Genomic DNA, 22,873 nt, shown 5'->3' with positions numbered 1-22,873 from the left:
CTAATCGCGTCGCGTATAATTTGTGTAATGAAAGGAACGCATTATTGTCGAGTGATTATCGTACAGCCACGTACCGTTGTCTATGTAATGCTTAGCAACGCTTTAACCACTAATGATATTACTTTCGTGCTTTGACATTTGCTGTCAATTTGCGAACAATCTATTTACGTAGCTGCAACACCGAAATGTAATGACGATAATGATGCGACGCGTAATAGTGGATTTTGACCACTCGACGATGTCGAAAATTTAAACCATTGCAGGTGATTATGATTAACGTGCATAGAAACGTACTTAGAATTGGCTGGAAACTTTTGCGATCGAATCTGTTCTAAATTTCTATCGCTGATTTTATTATCGATTAAAACAATTAAAGGACAATTGAAGAATCGGCTTTATCCTCTAACAAGATTTAAATATCGTTAGGTCGAAAGCGTTCGCAACGCTATGCTAAAACAAGATATAGCTGTTATTTATCTAAGGTATTTATGTATACCTATTTATTTTCATCGTACCACTGTAAATATAATTATCTATGTACCGTATTTTTAAACGCGCACATAGGTCAATAACACTAGCGTTAAATTAAGAATGCCATCATAATAAAAATGTTAATCAGGATAGAGTGTACTCGGCAGAAACACGTATGTGAACAAGCTAAACTCTCTCGCAGTTCGATACCGATTACGTGTTTTTCGACAAAAAAAAAAAAAAAAAAAAAAAGACAACAAAACAGCGTCCTTGGCTTCATCGACAAGCAAGCGGTTCGTTACACGGTATCTATTTTTCTCCACACGCTTCGCTGAGATGTAAATGATGTAACACGCAAGTAAATTATCTGAAACAATTTTCTGCATCGTTTCTTGCACGAGCACGAGCACGTTGAACGTGTTACAGGCGAGAAACCTCGTGTATCTGCACGTGGTTGACATTTTCCGACATGTGACTCCAGCTCCCCCTTTCTTCTTCTTTATTTTTTGCACCGCTTGCACACTGTTCGTCGACGCACACCTGTACATCCATTCCTGCACGCACCTCTTCGTCGTGTGCACGCTTTCGTGAGTAAACGCCAGAACTGTCCGTGTAACCACGTTGATCTCCAAATGGAAAGTTCGGAATTTTTACTTGGACACTCGATGAAATTGTTAACGCTTAATAACTCGTTCAAATTTCCATTTTTTACGCGAAACTACGTTCGATCGTAGATACGTCCCGCGTACGAAGGGATTGATGGAGTAATTTTCAAGGCAGTTAAGCGAAGAATTCGACCCAATTTCATAGGAGCGTTCCTGGCAAAAGATAATTAAATCGTAGAACTTGCGAAATATAGTAATTTCAAGTTTCCAAACTTCGAAAGTGTAACACGACCTGATATTAATATCGAAATATGAATCACAGGAACCAAAAATATCGCGAATATCCCTCGCGGTTCGTTTTTCATCTCTATCGTAAGTCGGCTGAATCAGAAAGGCACAATTAGCAAAATTAATTTCCTCCGCCCGGTGGGACAACATTTCCAGACTGAATCAGTGCCAAAGCTAACCTAACATTCGTAGTACCGTCATTTCAAATTCGACGAACGCATTGCTACTTAACAGTTTGGTATCACTTTCAATATTATTTACAAATTACGAGAGCAAAATAAAATACAATATTTTATATATATTGTATATATATTCCGATAGATTTATTAATGATATTTATCGCTACTCTTATCTTTCATTTCTGCCAGCAATAATGTTTTACTATTCTTTCGTTTGAACGAGGTTTCTAGGTCAGAATTAGTTTATTGCACGCTAAGGATTACGACGCTTTGACTCGGTCAAACTTTTCACCGATATATCGTATATATACGTAGAGGCCAAAAATTGTTTGCGCCTCAAACCACGATAATTTATTAATCCATCGCCGTTTTCGTGGCCGTGCTCGTTTCGAACTGGCACAGTTCACGTGTTGCGAGATTGCGCAATGATTAGCTTACATTAAAAGTCCAACGACAGTTGCAAAACGTTGGTATCCGTGAATTCTATCTGGGTTCCGTTGCCCGTGCGCCACACGTGCGACGAGAATTCCTTTTTTTTTTTTTCTTTCTGGCATCCGACGAATTACGGTGGCATTCATCAGGTGCGCGCGAAAGCGCAGGATGGACGGAGCTGTGATTTCGTAACGAGACTTCGAGTTACTCTCCATTAATAGCGGCTGCAATTACACGGATCCGCCCATCGGCACAAGAATATCCGCGAACTCTCCGCTCGGCGTGCAGCAAACTCTACTCGTGACGTAACACGTTCATGCACGCGAACCGTTTTCGATTGTCCTACTGTGTGGGTAATCGGGCCAAACAGAAAAGGAAGTCCAAAAAAGGAGGTCGAGAGGATGCAACCTCGTACCGACACGACGCACCAACGGACACGCTTCCTTGTTTGTCTTAAGAAAATGGAATGCTGGTGAGTGTTTCGCATGGATAAAACAAACTTCACGGATATCGAAATAAACATTGCGAGTTACATTCTTCTAGTTGTGGCTAACACGTTTTCGATCTTGAAAAAACAAATGGATGTTCGTATGGATTTTCGTCTAAATTTTATAATCTATACATACGACAAAAAAATTCGATCGAAGCTGTTTAAATAAAGTAATGGAGAATGCGCGTATCAACAAACAACTTTGATTATTTATTAAATCGTCTTATATTTATAAAACGTATTCAACGAGCAAATGTTCGAGTCAGCTCTTTCGTTTTCGTTTCGATTAGCGTCCTCGTAATAACGGGGCTACGCGGTTGGAGTCTGGTTAATGCGGACATTTCTAAACAACCGTCGAAATCACGCATGACCTTAATTACGATCTGGATTTTAATTGGCTCGAAATCCAAGCACGAAAGACCGCCAACTGTACCTGCGGTTCACGACGTCCTTCGTCGACCTTACTGCCCACCACCTTGCTTGGCTCTGTCCGTGCGTGCTGTCACTTTCACATATGGTTGCACCCACAGCATTGGCTGACTCGTGCACGTGCGTCAGCCGCTCAGTCAGAAGACGACCTGTTTACTTATTTTATATGCTCACGATTCATTGCGATTTTCGACATTTTATCCACGTATCCGAATTATTCGCCCTCTAATGCTGCAATTTAGAAATTTCGCTGAAAATTAGTGGACGACGACGATGATTTTTTCCCATCTCTCTCCCTATTCCCCACCAGGGGTTATTTCGTTAAAGTTTCATTATCGTTTGGAAGAAGAGAACGTTTCTTTAAGTTTACAAGGAGAATGAGTCACAATCGAGTTCAGTTGTCATCGTCAAACGATTCATATTTTTTAAGAACGTAAGATTTAAAATACGTTATCACTGGACGCGTATGACGTATCGATCAAGCTTTCGATCGATGCGAGCCCTATTGAGATAAAACGCGATGTTAAATATGTAAATTTGTAAATCGATTACTACTGTATAGAAATTTGTGAACTCGAAGCTATTATTTCTGCCAAACTATTCAAGTTTTCTGTGATAATTATACATATAATCTGTAGCGTAACTATACTTTCGACAATCAAACAGACCGTACAAAATTATATAACGCGTTAAAATGTAAATAAGTATTGCATTTCAATGCATAAATAACCATGATTTCTGTTCTTGACATCTTAATTATACACATGATCTCGCTTGTTCTATCTCGGAATCCGTAACAATTATTTTCTACAAAGAAAGTAGCCAAGAATAATATTTGTCGAAGCCACAAGAAGTGACATCAATCGTCGAAATTTTCCTCCGAATATTCCAAATTACAAAATATCTGTTACAATTTGCGTACAGATAAATTCATAAATTTGGCAAAGCTCTCGTACTATATTTTCAACAAACGACAAAATTCAAAATAGTGGACACAGAGAATAATTTATTATCTTTCGCTCGTATCTCTTCGAACCGAGTAGTTTGGAATTTGACATCTAGTCGGCTACTACACAGCTAAGAGATTAATAACTTACCGCTTATCTCGAGTTATTCTTTGCAATGACAAAATGAAAATCCATTTTAAACGCTAAAACTGCGTACTCGACTTTGGCGTAAGATCGGGCGGAAATCGGCGTTTCACGAATTCTCCTTAGTCAAAATTTCACGTAACGTCACGGTTTTCTCGCACACGCAGGTTGCTGAATGAGAAACTACGCTTTCGACAGAGAACTAAGAATCTTGTTGCACGTGTCTCGGAGATTTATGCGATATTTTTGCATCGGAACCTTTAAATGTAAATCTTTACATACGCATGATACATTTATTTATTTTATAACGCGAAATCGATAAAGTAAAACATCGTCCAAAATTATTCAACGACCTTCCGTGACCTTTCTGCCAATCGAAGCGTAGTCATTAACGCCATTCACTTTCACGTTATATCATAAACCACGAATCGACTCACGCACGTGCGTAAAGTGGGCAGCGTTCATAACCACGTAGAAAACAGCAAATAAATCTGCAGCATTTTTATCAGTCGATCGCTGCAACGCTGAACGTTTCTTCGGTCTGTTTATCATTCTCGTTCGCGACTCCCACGACTAGCATAGGAATCACGTAACCACGAATAAATCTGCCTTATTTGCAAAGAACGAATTAGAAACTTAGAAATTTCCGGAACTACGATTTTCTTTTAAACTTTATCGACGTGTATTATCATTTGGCGATCGTCGAATTTCCGAATACAAGCTAATAAACAGACTGCGGAATATTAATTTCAAGAAAATAGATATCACGGTCCTAGTATCGCTTTTTTTTTTTTTTTTTTAGTATCGTTTTGTGTAAGAAGCGACGTAATTTTTATCGATTAGCAGATCGATACAAGATCGGTACAAGATCCTACCAAAGGTTAAAATATTTCTCTAAAAATGCAGATAATTACACTGGAACATACACGTTATTTTAATCTATTCTAAGAACCCTAAACTTAAAGAATTTCCTTATTGCGATAACTCGGATTTCCTCGCAGCGACAACTTGAAAAACGTGTTCTCGAAATCGTGTCGTTTTTACTGTAACACTGCAGTAACGTACATATCCAGCTACAAAAAGTCAAGCGGATCACATTGCTTTTTAAACCAATCAATTTTAACCTAAGACATCTGCCAACTTTGTTAATGCCTGAAGATCATTGCGCGTAAAATTTTATACCGTGCAAATTTTATTCCGATATTGTCGTACCATCGTTATTTGTAAGCGTTATTTGTAATTGCTGCAAACGAAATGCGATTTCGTTATTTATGCAATTTAGTAAGAAAAAGAACTGTCCTGATGTAGACGATACTCGCGCGGATTTAATTCAGCGAGACTCTCCGTGTACTCGTTACAATTTCTTCCAATAGAGTAATGAATCATCTGAGCTAATCGATTAGAAAGAACGAACGTGCGATTTCAGGGGAGACCAGAACGTTCCATCGTACTATCCGTATTAACGTTATAACGCTAAAGTACGTGTGTCGACAATCGACGAGGATGGCCGACAGTGTCGATCGGACGACACGTGAATAGCAATGAACATTTCGCGCACGCATGCACGTCGTGACTCTGTCGTTCCTTCGTATCGTAGGATAATATCGAGTGGCACACTAAACTTGTCCAGAAGATTCTGTTACGAATTCTATCGAAAGGTTCTAACGTGGCTGGTTTCGCTCGTTGCATATTTATTAATAATCATTTGGTACATTTATTAATTATCGACGTACGCATAATCTTTAACAGCTACTCGTTGTCGCGTTGTTGTGAAAGCGAAGTAAGTAACGGGGTATTTTTAGTCGACGGTAATATCTCGTAAAATGCTTCTTTTTAATCACTTAGGCGACACAAACTGAAGAAAAGATGAAGTTATCGTACTTTCCCCACGTGGTGCTCAATTATAATCGCAAGGTCGGACAACGACGATAGGACATTTAAACTGAGACTTCCTTATCGGCCACGTGTGAACCATATAATCGATCGGATTGCGCGCGTTACGTGCCCTGATACTTGTACGAATGGCCCCGCTCGTAAGTAGAAAGTCACGATGCATAAATGTACACGACGTCGCATGCACGCGCACGTGTACGTAACGAGTAGTCGAAAAAGAAAAATTCTACGTGACGCTCCGCCCGCTGATGCAACTACCAACCGATTCGACTCGGTTTCTAACTCGTGATTCGCACGTTGCACACTGCACACATTCTCTACGTGGCACTCTAACGTAGATACGAACCGTCCACGCTCCTTTATTCCTACATTTTTCTTGCCTTCTTTCTCTCTTTAACGGCTCGTTTCTCTTTTAGCTATGATAAACCGTACTACGTAGCGTTGTGCAACGTAACGTCGGACGCGGCATAATTACTCGGAAAAGGAAATGAATCAGTTTTCTTTTAGCGACCAACGTATGCGATAGTTTTATCTCTGATGCGGACGTTCTTCTGCAGGCGTTCTACGGTACGTGCCTATCGTAGGAAAAGCTTCTTGGTAGGAAGAAGGAAAACGAATTTCTTTTTTAAGCCGTAAACGAGGAAACATCGTTACGTCGCAGGTAGTTTTATCGAAGAACACGAGCCGTGATTTTTCACAAGGCGACCAATATCGAAGGAATTTTCAGTCGACGACGCACGCAGACACCTTAAAAGGAAAGTGCGACGATGACAACAAGTTCTTGCGATGGGATCATCCGACCAGGCATGCAGAGCAACACGTGACAGAGTTGAACGTTTAGATTGTAAAGGAAAACCGTCGCGAGAACAACGATGAAGATTTCTCGGTCTTTGAATTTTTTACCAACTATCGTCTCGCATCGAGCATGCGTCGCGTCGTCTAGCCTTGATACGCTTAATTATCAATTATCAAGCACGAGACAACCTTTCGATCGAGTCGAAGTCGTTCGCCTGTTTCTATTGGAGCGCAAAATCGATTTACGATTGAACGACACGAAGCTAGGCCTAGTTCTTCGAGACTGCTATCTACATAAACGATCAGGCTTCAGGCATACCGATGGAAACGAGCCAGGGACGAGGGCAAGATCGAAAAAGACCGTACTAATCGGATTTCTCGATACAAAGATAAAAGAATCTCGTAAATATCGCGAAACAGCTGCTCGCTCCCTTTTCCTTCTCGCGAACGAACGGATATCGGACGATCGTTTCGATTCCGAGAAACCCTTGAAAATGAAACGTTCAGCCGATGTTCGTGGTATCGCGACAATATCGTTGATTAACCTCGCGTCCAATATAGCGGCACGTACAAAGTATATAATTCGTAGCGAATTGCGTAAACAACTGCGCCGAAAGTCCTCGGCGAAATTGCATAGTTACGCGACAATGACGCGTGCCCGGGCTGACGAAAGGTCAAGGATGCGACGTGGACTACCCCGGTTATAATTAAAATTCTGAAAGCGGTTAGGTAGGGGAGCCACGCGTGAAAATAGAATTTCAGAGTTGATGCACAACGAGAGAGCGGTCCACCTAATTTTTAATTTCAAGCAAACTCGCTCGCTCCTTCGGTGTTCGTCCACTACTTTCAGCTTGTTTACGGTTTCGTAGGTTGCAACGGTCGCCAGTGTAATTCTTTGACAAATTTCCGAGATTATCTTTCCGCGACAAATGAAACTTGCGACTGTACTAGCTGCTGTACTGTATCCTGCTGTACTAATTTCTTCTCTTCTTAAAGCCTTAAACTTAACTTCGTAGAAAAGATACATCCTTGTTATTTCGATTTCGTCCTTTAAAATAAGCTTACAAGCTACATATCTATCACAATATACTCTGCGCTCGAGTGGGAACACCCTTTATAGAAATGGCGTCTAGGATGTGATGTATAGTCAGTCACACGCCGGTATTGTTTTGCACGACACGGTGTGCCGTATTTGTATACACCGGGACGCCCGCGTAAAAATACTAACCTACATCGGGTCTAGCTCGGAGCGCGTGTCGGGCAACGTGACTTCTGACTAGCTGATTCGTGCCAGTAATCGTGTGCTGCTTGCTGCACTCCGTCCCCTGGTCGCCGGTTCTCTTTCAATTTCCGTCCACGGTAGATAGAACGCGTCCCCGCGACTCGAAAGAAACGCTCGAAAGTCACCGAACAACCACGAAAAATATCCGCACAGTGACGTAACTTTCTACTTAACGCTTTCGTGGTCGACGCGACGATGACGCACTGCGTCTTTGCCTTCCTGCCGTGAACAACTCGACGGAGACCAGTTGACGTAGGTCCTTTCCGCTCGTGAAAACTAGAAGCCACGTTGTTATTCTGCGTAGAATCTCGAAACGAAAGTGCTACGAAAGCTGTCTACGAAAGCTGAAGCTGTAAGCTTGCGCTATTAGTTAACGTGGATGACTCGTATATGCGATACGATCGAATCCTCTCGTAGAACTTGAGAAATCTTGATGCTTGAGTTTTTTCTCTGTGAAAACGTAATACTTGTGTTCGTAATACGTTTCAAAAATGTATTGGATATATTGAAGTAAACGATAGTATTACGTTTCGTTTCAGATTTTTATATAACCCAGGAAAAGAGTTTTTAACTTTATAAATAAAATCAGGAACCACTCGTGACGCTAATAAAAAGCTGATATTTTTCCCTTGCGACTAAAATTTATGATGTGATATATTACCAATAACCGATCATACATAACTCGCTATATAATTTAACGTTAGTCTTCGATTAAAGCGGCTGTTAGTTAATAACTAGAATTTTCTCTGTAAGTACGTCCATCTTTCCATCCAAATTTTATGATACCATAACTCGACTACTTTTCCTCTTTCTCGATATTAAAAGAATCTGAGATGTAACTACAGGCTTTTATCTTTCGTCGCTATATTCGAGAACCTATAAAGACTTCGCGCTAACGATAGATACGATCGTTGATCGAAATAAGGCAAACTATAAAATTCCTCGAAACGATTCCATGCCTCGTACGCCCACTTATCGTCACGTGTAACGATTTCTTTTTCACCTCTCACATTTTTACAAACCAGTTCTCAAACCGGAAATCGACTAATCTGACGTAGTCTCATCATTCTGAGTAATACAGTTATTATTACACGTAAGATACGTTATATCTGTAATTACATATATAAATACAATTTTACGTAAAAATATTTAATATATATACGTTACATATTTCTCGATAAATTCTGAAAATATCCGAGCGATACATCAAGCAACTAGCTCACGAATAAGTAATGGAAATCGAGGATTAATAAACGATGACCGGACTTGCGAGGAATGACTTCATTCGTGTAGCACACTGCACACGAGTACAGAGCAGCTCGTTATCCCACGAGCAACGGCCACAGACTACATTTCATAATTCTACAAATAGTTTCACTGGTGCAGTTAAATCTGTTCGTGTCGACCCCGATTTCTCGGGCTGAACCTTGACTCGATACGACCGTGGTCCAAAATGTGGAAAACATCGAGTATCGAGAGAAGAACGACTCACTGAATATTACTGTGACGTACTAACCACCGTACCAATGAACTAACCCCATCAAGAATGCTCGATTCTCTTTTCAACCAAATTTTTTCTTGACTATATAATAATACATTTTTTTCTGTAATTCTAATACCATATTTTACGTTTCTAATACGACAAGACGGAAAAATTGGCGGTGAAGTAAAGGCAAGCATTTTCAGAAATACGCGTGTCGTGAGACGAGCGTTAAGAGCGTTAAACTGTCTTATACAACCACTTTTTCATCGTACCAGAAGCAGCTGACAAATAAAATTCCTCCTATAACATTTACACGTATAATTAATAAACTGACTATCTCTAGCGAGTGAACGTCGAAGATCATCAAACAGCAAACTCGCTTGTTTATCTCTTCACGTCCTCCTGTGTTACAACAATTCGAAGTTTTTCACAATGAATCATCTCCAGCGACGAGGCCTAATCAAATCGCTGTACTATTTTCCACGCCCGTCTGTACACGTGCACGCGCATTCATCAGCCACAGAAGCCATTCTACGACTCTCGTACTATACGAACGCGCATGTATGAAAACGCACACGGTCGATCGGCGCTGGAACAGCCAAGGTAACTCTCACTTTTTCTCCAACGACACTGAACATCCCCCGGGCACGTCGCCATAGCAATTATGCCGACCACGATCGACCAATTGCCAGTAAAAAGAAATTAACGACGAGTCGTTAATGGAACGGAATTTTCATAAAAGGAAGAAAGAATCGTAACGCGAAAGTCGCTCGTTAGACCTTATCGCGACACTTATATCGCTTTATCGTCGAAATTTTCCGCCCGTCCTTTACAGTTGCTCCGATGTTTTATCTTCGCTGATGAAAACGCGAAACACGCTAAAACGAGAATAAGAAAGCAACGATCGTACGACAGGTAGAAGTATTTAGGTTTCGTTAATTCTTTGAGTAATCCTGACTGTTGAAAACTTGCTCGTTGTAATGCAGTTATTCACGGATTTGCCAGTCTATCGGGGTTATTACGCTTGTAATATTTTCTCTTGTAAATATTACAGATATGATTTTTTTGTATGGATATCGTAAGATTTGATTATCGGGACAAGCGTAACAGGTTAAAGTTCGTTTTAGGACAGCAAAGATTTTTGTCCATATTTTCTGATAGTAGGTACTCTAGGAGTAACATTGAATTTAAATCAAACTTGATAAATCTCATTTACCAACTCGAGTGTAAATCTGATCTAATCCGTGATCTAGTGGAAATCTAACCGAAAACTTCAGTTATCTATAGACGTGTCTTCGAACGTGTCTTGATTTGATCACGAAGGTCGACTAACTATAGAAGGAGCTATTTTTCATCATTTATCGCAAAAGAGGAAGTTGTTAACAGGCAGATTAACGCGTGACAAACGTCCAAGCCTTTTCGTTAGCCATCGTTTAACGAGGAAAGATGAAAGACGGATGACTATTATGTGATTATTATATATTACGAGTCTCGCGTGAAATACGCTACTAGTCACGAGGTTACGATCACTCGCTATGTTAATGGGTTTCGAAATACCGCGAATAAACATCCTTAATTAGTGTATGACTGCGTTGAAACTTGATTAAATGACTGATTGTCTGCTGGTTGATGTAAGAGAGCTGAGAAAATAATAAACCATGCATCCGCTGACTGAAACTAATTACGTTTCGGACGAATATTTTAAACAGCGATAAAGCAAGAAACTTTGTGAACTTGCGATTATGTAAGTTTATATCGAAGAAAATAGGCAAACAATTAATAGAGAAACTGGTAGATAAAACGAATAACAAGCGTAAGTAAATTCAGAGGGCTGATGTCGTAGTAAAAACGAACTGCACGATCAGACATCGATCTGCACAATCTCGCAGTTGCGATTCCTTTGATAGACATCAGACTGGTGGCATTTGCCGTGCAAATAAAGAACGAACGTTTACGGAATAAAGAAATTGCAAGAAGACGTAAAAACTGGTCCGCAAATGGAAAATTTTTAACGCATCAAACGATCGCATCGTAAAGTAATAAATTCGCAGCGATGACGAAACGACGCAACGTTAACTCGCGACGTCGCCAAAGGAAAAACACGCGACCCATGTTTCTTACTTTCTTTCGATAATTATTATACGCTGCTGTGTAAATGAATGCTTAAGCAAGAAAATAAACAAAACGATTCCTAATGCTCAAACACCATCTTCTTCGTTCTGCGTATATTTTTAACGAATATCGTTATAAGATAACGAGAAGGAAAAAGAAAGAACAAGGCGTCTAAACGTGATTTGACAACCGTCTACTGTGATTCCTGTCGCTTGTAGGAACAAAATCAACGTAACCAAACTGTGGCTCTCGTGTTGATCAATCGAACCTGGGAAAGGTAAACACGAACCGATCGATCGGTGCCTCCTAGTTGCGAGTTCTTGGTTCGCACGCGTGCACACACGCGACTGCTCGAAGGATCCGATGAGAAAGGTTGCTGACGATGCACGACCGAATTTCGCCAACATTGACTGTTACCAATCTACGGATATATATCGTGTCGATAATAATAAAAATACGATCGAAGCTCGAAGAACCAGAAATAAAGCAGAAAAGTAATACTACAAATTTAAATTGCGCATTATCCTTTTAGAAACAGCTCTTATAATAACGTCATAACGTGTAACAGTCACGAAGAATAAATTCGCGATTAAATTACATCTTGTGAAAGATAAGCAAGTGTCCGGATACTTTTGAACAGCAGTGTATGTCGAAGTATGTTGGAGGACCTTCGCATCGATCCACGATAAGCTACACCGCGAACGAAGAAAATATCTGTGTCAAGATGCTAGTGAAATAGAAGCACGAGATCGGAACGACGTTTTACGTGCAACTGAAGAAACGAGATGGAGAACGAGAGACACGTTAATTGCATTGAATGTAACGACGGTTATTGTCGGTCTGGTTGACGCCGCTGCCTCGTGCGACCATAATTTATCGCTGATCGATGCAATTCCCTTCTCCGTTGTATCGACCTCCATACGTATGCTGCTATTGTTCGAGGATGCAGGTGCCTTGCGCTTTTCATCGCTACATTCCAAGAAACTCGCGTTAACCCATAATTGACAAGGTGGAGTCAGTGGAAACCTAGCAATTTTTCTTTTCTTTTTTTTTTTTTTTTTGGACATAGGAAAATGCAAACAAATGGAGCGGTGCGCGGTATACACAGCCCATTTGGTCTACTGTTTGCTCCAGATTTTTCAATATATCAGCAATTATGAATTTCAGAGAAAAGAAAAGAATGGGCTGATCGAAGAAAATTCGAAAATTCTGCCTTCCTTCTTACGCGATCGACGTGATCTTTGGAGTCTCCGATCTTTTCGAATGCGAAGGAGGTGAATTAGGAAGCTTATGGGAAATGGCACGCATGTGCGGCTGCAACGTTACTAGAATAAATATAGAGCATCTGCGAACATTTTAACGATCGAATCGATATTGCTGATCTATGTTTTCGAATTGCCGCAAAACGGAAAGGCAACGCGTGCCTACGTGACGGAAAGCAGAGGAACGCAGCCGTGCAACTGGTTTCCTACGTATCACGGAAAACGAGGAGAAAACCCTTCGCCATTTCGAGGGGATTTTATTCGATAAAAGCAAATCCATTCAGAGCGAACGCTGCTTTAATACGTTTCATCTTTTTCACGATATTTTATGACGTAATTTTTTGCGTTAATAGTTTCCGTCTTTAGCATTGAAGTTATAAAAAGAAGCGTTTAGGGATTAGTGACATATTTTTCTATCGCAATCTCTTTCTTGTCCTGGATTCTATAATCTTACGAAGTTTAAAGAAATTCAAGCATTTATAGCAATCAAGGAAATTGTTTGTCTTTAATTTGTACAGAGGTCTTGTATAAAGTGTCTATTATTGCATATACGTGCTTTTTTTTATTAAATTACTTTCTTCGCGTTTTCCAACAGACGATGGATTTTATGAATTATTTACTTGGTCTTTATTAAGTTAACTTTAATTGGAATTGTTGTAATTGTTCGATCGTCCAAAGTATTTTGATTAATTTCAATTAAATTACTAGTATTTTTATTGAATATTTGGAAAAACTGTTTCATGCTTGGAGATATATATGTATCGCATTGGTGAAATAGAGTAAAACGAATCTGGGTAAAATGAGTCAGTTGGGAAAATGTCAGGCTTATCAGGTACTCGAAGAAATCGGATTTGCTTCTGTTTACGCAAGTGTCAATCAAGTGTGAAATAAATATAAAATAGAGGAAAGTTTTTTTGGAAATACCATGGTGATCAATCAGTCTGAGATTGTTAATTAGGAAATTATACAAAAATAATCCAAGATTGAATTTCACAATTGACTGGCAGCACTCGGTAATCGTTTAATCACCGTACTGAACCATTTTAAAACTCCTAATTTCTATCCCATAAAATTATAAGAAAATAATTTATAAAGTGCCATCTATTTTTTCGCATTTTTAATTTGGGGAAAAGATTCATTGGCTAATGATTAAAACGTGTATAGAACATATAAACTAATTACAAACTAATCATTGCGAAAATACATCAAAGTATTCACCTTACTTGCATAGAAATCTATTCACTTGGTTACACGTAATATGTGTATAACACAATTTCTAAGGTATGTACATATATACTTACAATTAGAAAATAGCAGTTACCAATAGTGCAATCATTCAAGTTCCAGATAGTAAAACAAAAAATAGTTTATTTACAGACAGATACTGCATTTATTCTTACTTCATTTTATCTCCGACGCTTCATACCTTGGTAGAATGAATATGTAAGTATATGTATTCGAACGCACTATGCAGCAAGTGTTATATCTAGATATATATTGGGAAATACACTTGCGCTGCCAAATGACACTATGCATTTAAACATACAATGCGTCGCTTTGTCAAGGACTACGGTATCGAATAAAATATCAATTAATTCCGGTTGATTCTAGTACCTCAGTTAGCAAGATTTTCAATTTAATTAAGAAAAATCATTTAAAAAAAACTCTCGCTAACAGGACGTTTTTCTTTCACGGGTAATTACAACTAATCATTTGCGATTAATTTGATTGTAATTTTGCTAGCTCTATCATGCACGAAATACGTATTTTGTAATTTCCGATAAGACGTGAAAGCAGCGGAGCATCTAAAAACACACATCCGTTTTGCGGAAATTACCACTACCTTGGATACTTGCTCAACCCTGCAAACCGCAATGCGTATATATGGTATCCCCGAAATTCTTGAGTACGTAATATACGCCCACTCGTAGCATTCTTAAGCGAACGTATTTACGTTAGTTTCCATGACGCGGTCGTTTACTCAGATTGCGTCAATTAACGTGATCCTCTGTGGCGCAAAATCCGAAGGTGTCACTGTCACAATGGCTGTTCGTATCTGAGCCATCTATAACGCGGCCTTGCATTATAAGACCACAGTCTTATCTACAGGTATGCTCGATAAAAACTTCGACTTACTCCTCCTTCAAAATTGTCGATTAATCAAAGCAAATCTTATACACAAGTGGTGTATTATATTTATGCAGTTTCTGTTCATTGTCACGAAAATTGAGACAACGGTAAGATATTCGAGTCGCCTTCAACGTCTTAAAATTAAACAAAGTTTGATGAATTACACAATAAATAACTTGGCTCGACTCAAATAATCCTAGCTAACCCTATACAAATCCTCACGGGCTGAAATTCGATGCCACGACGTCGTTATTCCAAAAGATCTAAAAAAACGATGATTTCATCGTGTGCCTTACGAGAAGTGACATTAGATCGATCGTTTCGAATCACTTCGTTCACCATCGCACTGGCTGTACCTTAAATTGTTGATCCCGAGAAACGATGAAATCGATGCAACTTCGAACGCAGATAAAAATAAGAAAAAGAGAGGAATGGCTCGATTTCCAAGTTAAATTCGACGAGCACAGCGAGCGAATGCGGGACAGAATACGCACAGCACACGTTCACGCGCTGTATAGACGGTGCTCAAATAAATCCGTGCGGATCGATCTGCAGTGTCAATGCCCGATGCGACGGTTCAAGCGGCCAAGATGCGAAACCGTGTTCTATAGCGTGGCCCGAAGAAATTGCCCGGTTGCTGCGAGCGCCGTCAGCGCGCCCCTCAACGCCTTGATATATACACCGTGTGTCCAACTCTCCAGTCTATTCTCGATCTCGCACAAGTGTTTATGACTGACCGACCGTGCTGACACACTCGTGAAAGTCACTCGTTACAAGCGACGTGAATACGCGTAAACGTCACTTTCCTTGACGATAGAAGCCACGAATATCAATGTAACACGCCCATTAATGTAATATGACCAAAACATTTTTTTTTAATTTCTTCCTTCGACAATGAAGTAGGATATGATAAAAATTAAAACGTCAAGTGATCTCTACACATTCCTTTCTCTTATGCAGCGTGAAAGATGTGATTTATAATCGCCCCGTAAATGGCGCTAGCGTTAATTGGTCTCGATTTCTTGCGCGCAGGATCGAGCATTATAGGTTACTTCGAATACTTATAGATTATAATCACGGACGAACTGTAGTTAAGTCGTAATTACTTTTAGATCACGTTTGATGAACGATTTTCAATTCACTGCACGTCGCTCTATTCACGGATTCTTGAATAGACTTCTTAGATAACTCGTTGAATTCACGGCGATTCGATCGATCGACCAGTCCCACGCGGTTACGTATACAACTCGTGATATCTATATTCCCGTTTATTAATTGACATCAACGATAGCACCGATTCTTCGGCATTTATCTTATCTCTGGCGCGGCCATGAATTTTTTGACAACGCGTGGACCTTCAAGACGGTTCCACTCGTATCAGCAACCGTCTAATTATTTATCAATATGGTATAGGACCTGGGGAAGAACGTCGAACAAGAGAGGCCAAGCGAGGGGGAAGGGACAATGTCAAAAACGAACACCTGTACATTCGTGATAACGAAGCATGTAGTTTTCCGTATTGCCAAGGAATATATTGGCTTATGGTAATCTGTTCTACGAATCAATCGAGTTTTACTTGTAACCGCATCAATATAATTGTATGATATAAATACCATTAAAAAACTTGCGAAATTAGTCCTAGATGACTCAATTGACTCGAACAGAATTACCTAGTACATGAATAGTTGTTTTAAACGCGATTGCTCGAAACCGATCTAGAAACGTAACAGCGGCGATCTTAGTTTACGCTCACACTTGCATAGTCCGTAAATCACATGTTGTAATTCGATGAAACAAATTTTCAGAAAAATCTTTACGTTACGACATAACGTTATTCCGTGTGATCGGTTGTTTTGAACTGTTCCGCATGTATACAGGTAAGCGCGATAACGAAGCTTATATACCTGTACGAACACGAGTCACGCGAACATTGGCTCACCCTGTTTAACGAGAGTTCTCGATGTAGCTTGTAGTAAATCTGTGTAAATATTTTTGGATGGTATTAGACTGAATAATGCCGGCAAGGTCGACAGCGTGGAACGTTCCTCTGGCGTTGAGAAAGAATCTAGAATGCAGCGGTGATTCATGTCGCGTGTGAGCGCTTTATAACTATAACGCACTATTGTAAGATCAAAACGATACCAGTATGCAGAAATAATCATAGTCCGTTTTTTAATACTCGAAGATTATAGTTGTTTTAAGCCAATATCAGTTATATACGAGATTTCGAATACCTTTTCTGTGACAAAAGTAGAAAATTCCCACGATTATAGAAATGTTTAATTGTTAATAATTATTTAAACACCTACCTCTCGTATTTTACTTGCATAGAATGAGCGGAGTTGTCCTCCCAGTAATTCTGTGTCTCCATCATCTTGCCGCATAGAATCGTTTCCAATACACAACACGATCACTTCCGATTTCTAGTCGTTGTCACTCCTTTCGTTACGTTTCTTCTATTGTCTTCGACTTTCTTCCACTGTTCTCTTTCAATTTGACTCCGTTTGCACACAGTTTTTTCCTTTGAATTCACGTTCGTAACACGCAAGTTAGGCAGTTAGAAGCAGCTGGCCGTAATTTAGCGCGAAATTTAACGAAACGCACAAAACGTGTTTACACCGACCGCGAAATTACGTATCATAACCTGTACCCACAAAAAGAGTCAAGTCCTCTTTAAACCGATGGCTTCTTGATCGATAGTGCGCACCCGACGACTAGGTTAGGTTCGCCTCCACAAACTCACTGACACACTCGAAACGACACGACGGACCAGGAGGCCGGTACTTGGGAATCGCCCACGTCTTTCCGTCCAGTCACACTCACCGATATATCTGTACTGGCGCCCTCTTCTTTTCTTCTCTGTCTTCCTTCCTACTTCCCGATTTCTTTTTTTAGAGCCGATGATCGTAGATCGATCTCTCACACTGTCTTTCTCTTTCTCTCTACTGTGACATCCTATAAGCGTAGCAACAGAAATTTTTAAACTTTGTTTTGTTATCCGTTGTGAGCCGTTTCCGCTCGAATAGGCGATAACGAGAGCAAAAAGAAGAAACACGACTCGATCTTAAGACATAAATGTGAACGACGATAAGGCCGTTGACTCGTTCGGCCGCGAAATTCCGCGATATACTAACTGGCAGGGCCGTAAGAATTGAACAGGTCGCGCGCTCGCTTTGCGCGTCACAGTATTCGGGAACCTATAGGTACGCTTCTTTTGGTGCGTACGCATGCACTTTACGAATTTCACGTGGCAGTGGTTGGCGGCGCTCGAGATGTGCTCTGGACCAATGATTACGTTACATGCACGATTGAATTCTCGATCAATCGTATGCACTTTATCGACGCGGTTTCTCGTACCATATAGATTCGTGATTTGGAATTCTCTACAATGACAGGAATAAAAAAAACGTTGTTCAAATAGTTTCGTATCGCTCGCGTATATAAACGCGTGTCGTCTCCTTAGCAGGCTACACTACGCGTATAATGCGCGGCCCTGTTCGATTCTCGCGATGGTCCTCGCCACGCAGACCACTGGTGGGAGCGATCCAGAACCATCTCAGGCACGGAACCATCGATCCCGGAGCCATGCAACTCGAGGTCTAATGTAAATCGACCGGTATCTATTCTACCATTCGCTCGATATCATTCGATATCTTATATCGTCAAAATCTTCGTTCCCCTTATCGGACTAATTCCGTCGTGTTGAAATACGATAGATATAGATAGTGACCGAACAATTGTTACGTAGCTTGATATTTTTTTTATAATCTACGATATCTTTCAGCGAGGGTAACGTGTCGATCCAGTGTGCGTTTACGAGTTCTGTGAAATGTTCCGATAAGACAATTTGTTGCTAATACATCACGTGTTGATAGTATTACGTATGGATCGATATGGTGATCTCGAAATAGCCTTAGCGATACGCATACCGGTATATTGTACAAAAACAAAAATAAAAAAAGCTAATCTATACCTAAGCAATCGTTCGTTTTTCTCTTGTTTATCTCATCTAAACAATCATTATTACTATACATTACTTCACGATTTGATACGAAGGTTCCATCCTTGGATTATAGAATTTCGATAACTTAACGTAAATTTACAACCATAAATCGATACATGATTAAACGATAAATCATTTTGTTACGTCAATATGTACTGCTGTTTGTCACGGTATAAACATAAACAAGCAAACGCTCGCGTGATTCTCGCATTACGAATACGTCTATACAATAAGTTCAATATATCCTTTGGACGCATCAAAAATCTAAGTACCACAAATTTCCGTCGCAGACAATGAAAACGAATTACCTCAATGACGAACGACACGCAGATAAGATTCTTCTGCGTCTCTCGAAGCACTACCGAACACGATATATCAAGCGTGTAAATTTAACGTTGCCTGATACCGTGTCACGAAGTCGACTAAATTTCTCGAGCGTATACTTTCGCCCTTCCATTTCGCTGGAATCTCGTCGATACGATTCAACGATACCCGTTGAGGAGAAACCGACTATTTTTCTTTTTTTCTTTCTTTAACGTGGCTAAGGATCGCTAGCGCATCACGTAACTCGATGATGCAAATCCGCGTTCGTTCGCCACTCGGACAAGGCAGAGGCGCTAGTATTGTGAGGGTGAGTAATGGTAAGGTATAGAAAGGAACGAAAAATAGTGACTTTCCAGGTGAAAGTTTTCGACGAAGAGGGTGAAGTGGGGACTTGAGACGTTACTGATCAACGAGGGGAGTGGGAAATGCTTGGAGGGGCGCAGAAGGTGAGGAACGTTCGTTGGGACGTACAGTCGAACGAAGAGAGGGATAAGCAGTTACCACGCTATGTGACACGTGCGCGTGACGTCACGGGGCCGGTCACGCGAGCACCGTGTGCTCCCGGTCACGTGTCCTGTCACGCGCTCGCTCCATCCCTCTTTCCCCCGACTGCTGCCGCGGCTGTCTTCAACGACTGCATCCCTTCCTCTACGGGACTATCGACCGTCTCTCTCGTCATCTTTTATTGCACTCTGGTTCTCCTTGTTCGTTCTCAATCACTGTCTACGTGCCGGTGCTGTGAGTTCACTCTTTCTTCCTTCCTCCAATTCGGATCGGAACGGAGTACAGTATGAGACCGCAGACTCAACGGGTATTCAGGCTCCACCGCGTCGTGACACGAGGACACGCGGTAATGATACTTCTCGTTCTCGCGCGATTCCACGATATGTTTATACCTGCACGCCGTTTGCGTGGACTGCGGATCGTTCACGCACACGTTGCAACGTGCCGTATCCTCCCGGACGTTCGTTGCATCCGTTTTAATCAACGGATTAAATTTTAATTATTCAGCATCCGCGTTGCTGCTTCACGTGAATTCGAACGCCGAGCTTGCGTTGCAGGAATTGGGTTATCGGAGCATGTTTGCCGAAAAATGTATTGGAAACAAAGAAGGATGTAGAATGCATATATGCACACGTTATGATTTCAATTACAGTGGAACTTCGTTTAGACGGCGGCATTTATTTCAACGAAATTTTAGTTATTGTCCGATTAAACGAACTTTCGATAATTGAATCCATTTACTCGAACGTGAGTTTCTGCTACGTAAACGCGAAATCACAGCTGGTAGGGAAAATAGTGAGCTCCCATTATATAAACCGCTTGCCTCTCATAGGTTAACATAAAGAAGGTCTACTGTATATTTATAATTGAGCTTTCGAAACAAACGATAAGTTCATCGTAAAAAATACCGTGACTCTATGGGCGTGATTAAGTAAATCGATATTTCACGTGTATACTACCATCATTGTAACGATTTGAAAACGTACTGTTTGCGACCAATTTGATACTGTGCACGTCGCTTTAAATAAAACATGCGAGGCAGTAATTGAGAATGTGACAACCTTTGCAAATAAGGTCGTCGCACGTCTCTAATGAATAATGTGATATAAACGAAGCGGGAAAACCAGAAACGGTGTAGCATTTGGCCGATTTAACTGTGAAGTTAAACGATTTTAATCTCACTCATAACGCTTGTTCTAAGCGACATACTTTTCTACTTTTACAGGTCACCTGTGGAATCCAGATCTCGCTTCTGTTACACATACAAATTTACACACGCGATCGAACACGTCGCGTGGGTAATTATTTTCATTGGTCGATCGCGCGGCTGCGTTGCAACTAAAAAGAAATTACGATAACGCGCGGAAAGAATGTAATTAACGATGCGTTTTTGCCACTGGGATTACGCATTACGAAACACTTTTATGACGTTGAACGTGGAGCGTCTACAGACGGACTAGAAAGTATAAGCACTTGTACTTATGTAAACGGTGGCCTGCTGGTGGACAAGAAATTCCAAGACGAACGAGGCAGTCTGCAAACAAAGGAAACATCAACGGTGTTCGTATTACATTTCTCTGATTAATTTTAAGCAATAAGCAATACCGTGAAAAATATTAACTTAGGATACTGACCATATTCGACAATGTCCGATAATGTTGATAACGCTCGATCGAACGATCTTACGATATTCGACGTACGATGTATTCGGTTTAAATATTCATATTACCAAGATAGTGAAGATTTTGGCTCGTTCTCCCTTTAAAGCGGCTACGAACTTGACGTATGCACGAGTACGCGCGTAACACGACCGATTCGAAAATAGGCGTTTTATTTTCTGCACGGCTCAGGAGAAAATAAACGCAATCTGTGGCGACTCCGAGCTATTCTTGATCTGGTACACCATTACGTGTCCCGTGTCATGCATTAATCGGTTTGGTCTTCGTACTCGTTCCAAAACGAAATTATTGAACCTAATGCTCATCAATTGACCGTAAGGTATGGTCTGCGATATTTTGGTACTCGAACGGTTCGTCACAGATAGGCCCGATAGGGCGTCGTTATCGTGGACAGATCTTTAACCTTTGATTCCGGATTCTACTACAAGACGGAGCAATTTAAATTCCTTCTAGAGCACTCGACGATTCCTCTTTGAGCTGGAATTAAATTATGCATCGTTCAAACGGTGACCATGTCTCAACTGTGATGCCTACGTGACTTTTAGATAAAACGGCCGGCTTGGTGAACACACGTCGATGAATATTCAACGATGTTTGCAGTTTTTTCACAAACACGGTGTATTACGATTACTTTCGTACCTTATAGTCATCCTTTTAATATCTACGACAATGTATCTCGAATGAATCTTCTAAATTTTTATGAATGAAGTACGTCACCTGTGTTCCTCTGTCACTCCGTGTCAATTTTGACGTGGTGTTTCAAGACCACGCAATCCGCATTACGTAAAATCGAAGAACGTTGAATTAGTAATGACGCGACAAAGTGAAATTGATGTGGCCACGGTTTTAGAACAACGATGAAAAAAAAAAGGAGAGGAAAAGAAGAACGTTACACAAGGGTCGAGTGAGGGCACGTGAAAGTAATTACGTCACGGTGATTGCATCGTTGAATGCATCGAGGTGCTTCCCCTTGATTATCGCCTGAAAATCACGTTTCGCAGCAATGTTCGCTCGTTTGTCCTTGACAAATTAGAACATTCGCCTGGCCGACACATAATTACAGCCGGTTACGTTGCGTTTCCTTCTCGCCCTGGACAGCTTTCGATTCCCGTGAACAAATCCTGATAGGTCCGCGCGTTCCCAAGAAATAAACTTCGAACGCGGCTTCGTACTTGAACCTGAAAATCCCACGAATGTTTCTCTCCTTTTTATAGTACGGAACTCATCGGACAATGTATTTACGCTACAGTATCTCACGCTCCAATTTAATCTTCGCGATACGAATCAACGATTTGTCTGAAAGCACACGGGGAAACTACCAGCTGTGAACATTAACATATACGAGAATTAATTAAAAATAATTGTTGCAGAATTTCAATACGTTGATCGCTGTTATACGTATCCAAGTATGGAGAATAAGA

The 22,873-nt window shown here is 40.6% G+C and overlaps 1 protein-coding gene and 1 long non-coding RNA gene across 3 annotated transcripts in view; one reads left to right on the top strand and one right to left on the bottom strand.

The window, feature by feature from the left end:
* cwo (transcription factor cwo) overlaps positions 1-19,880 on the bottom strand; it is a 38,869-nt gene extending 18,989 nt beyond the window's left edge. Inside the window, exons 1-2 of one of the 2 annotated variants that reach the window (XM_069123541.1) lie at positions 19,254-19,880; positions 17,252-17,897 (exon numbers count right to left, since the gene is read on the bottom strand). In XM_069123541.1, the coding sequence (XP_068979642.1) occupies positions 17,252-17,316 (65 nt within the window). In that variant the 5' untranslated portion in view covers positions 17,317-17,897; positions 19,254-19,880. Of the gene's footprint in view, positions 1-17,251; positions 19,169-19,253 lie in introns of those variants that run through there. The other variant, XM_069123543.1, reaches the window with a different exon arrangement.
* LOC138184992 (uncharacterized) lies at positions 947-2,651 on the top strand. The gene is made up of 3 exons (XR_011174490.1): positions 947-1,058; positions 2,125-2,447; positions 2,519-2,651. It is a non-coding gene; the product is annotated as an uncharacterized LOC138184992 (long non-coding RNA).
* Positions 19,881-22,873: the final 2,993 nt, after the last annotated feature.

The sequence above is a fragment of the Bombus flavifrons genome, chromosome 11 (genome assembly GCF_040668555.2).
Source record: "Bombus flavifrons isolate JBK064 chromosome 11, iyBomFlav1_principal, whole genome shotgun sequence".
Taxonomy (NCBI): Eukaryota; Metazoa; Arthropoda; class Insecta; order Hymenoptera; family Apidae; genus Bombus; species Bombus flavifrons.
Note: the sequence above shows the minus strand (reverse complement) of the source record. Positions and strands in the feature narration are given on the sequence as shown.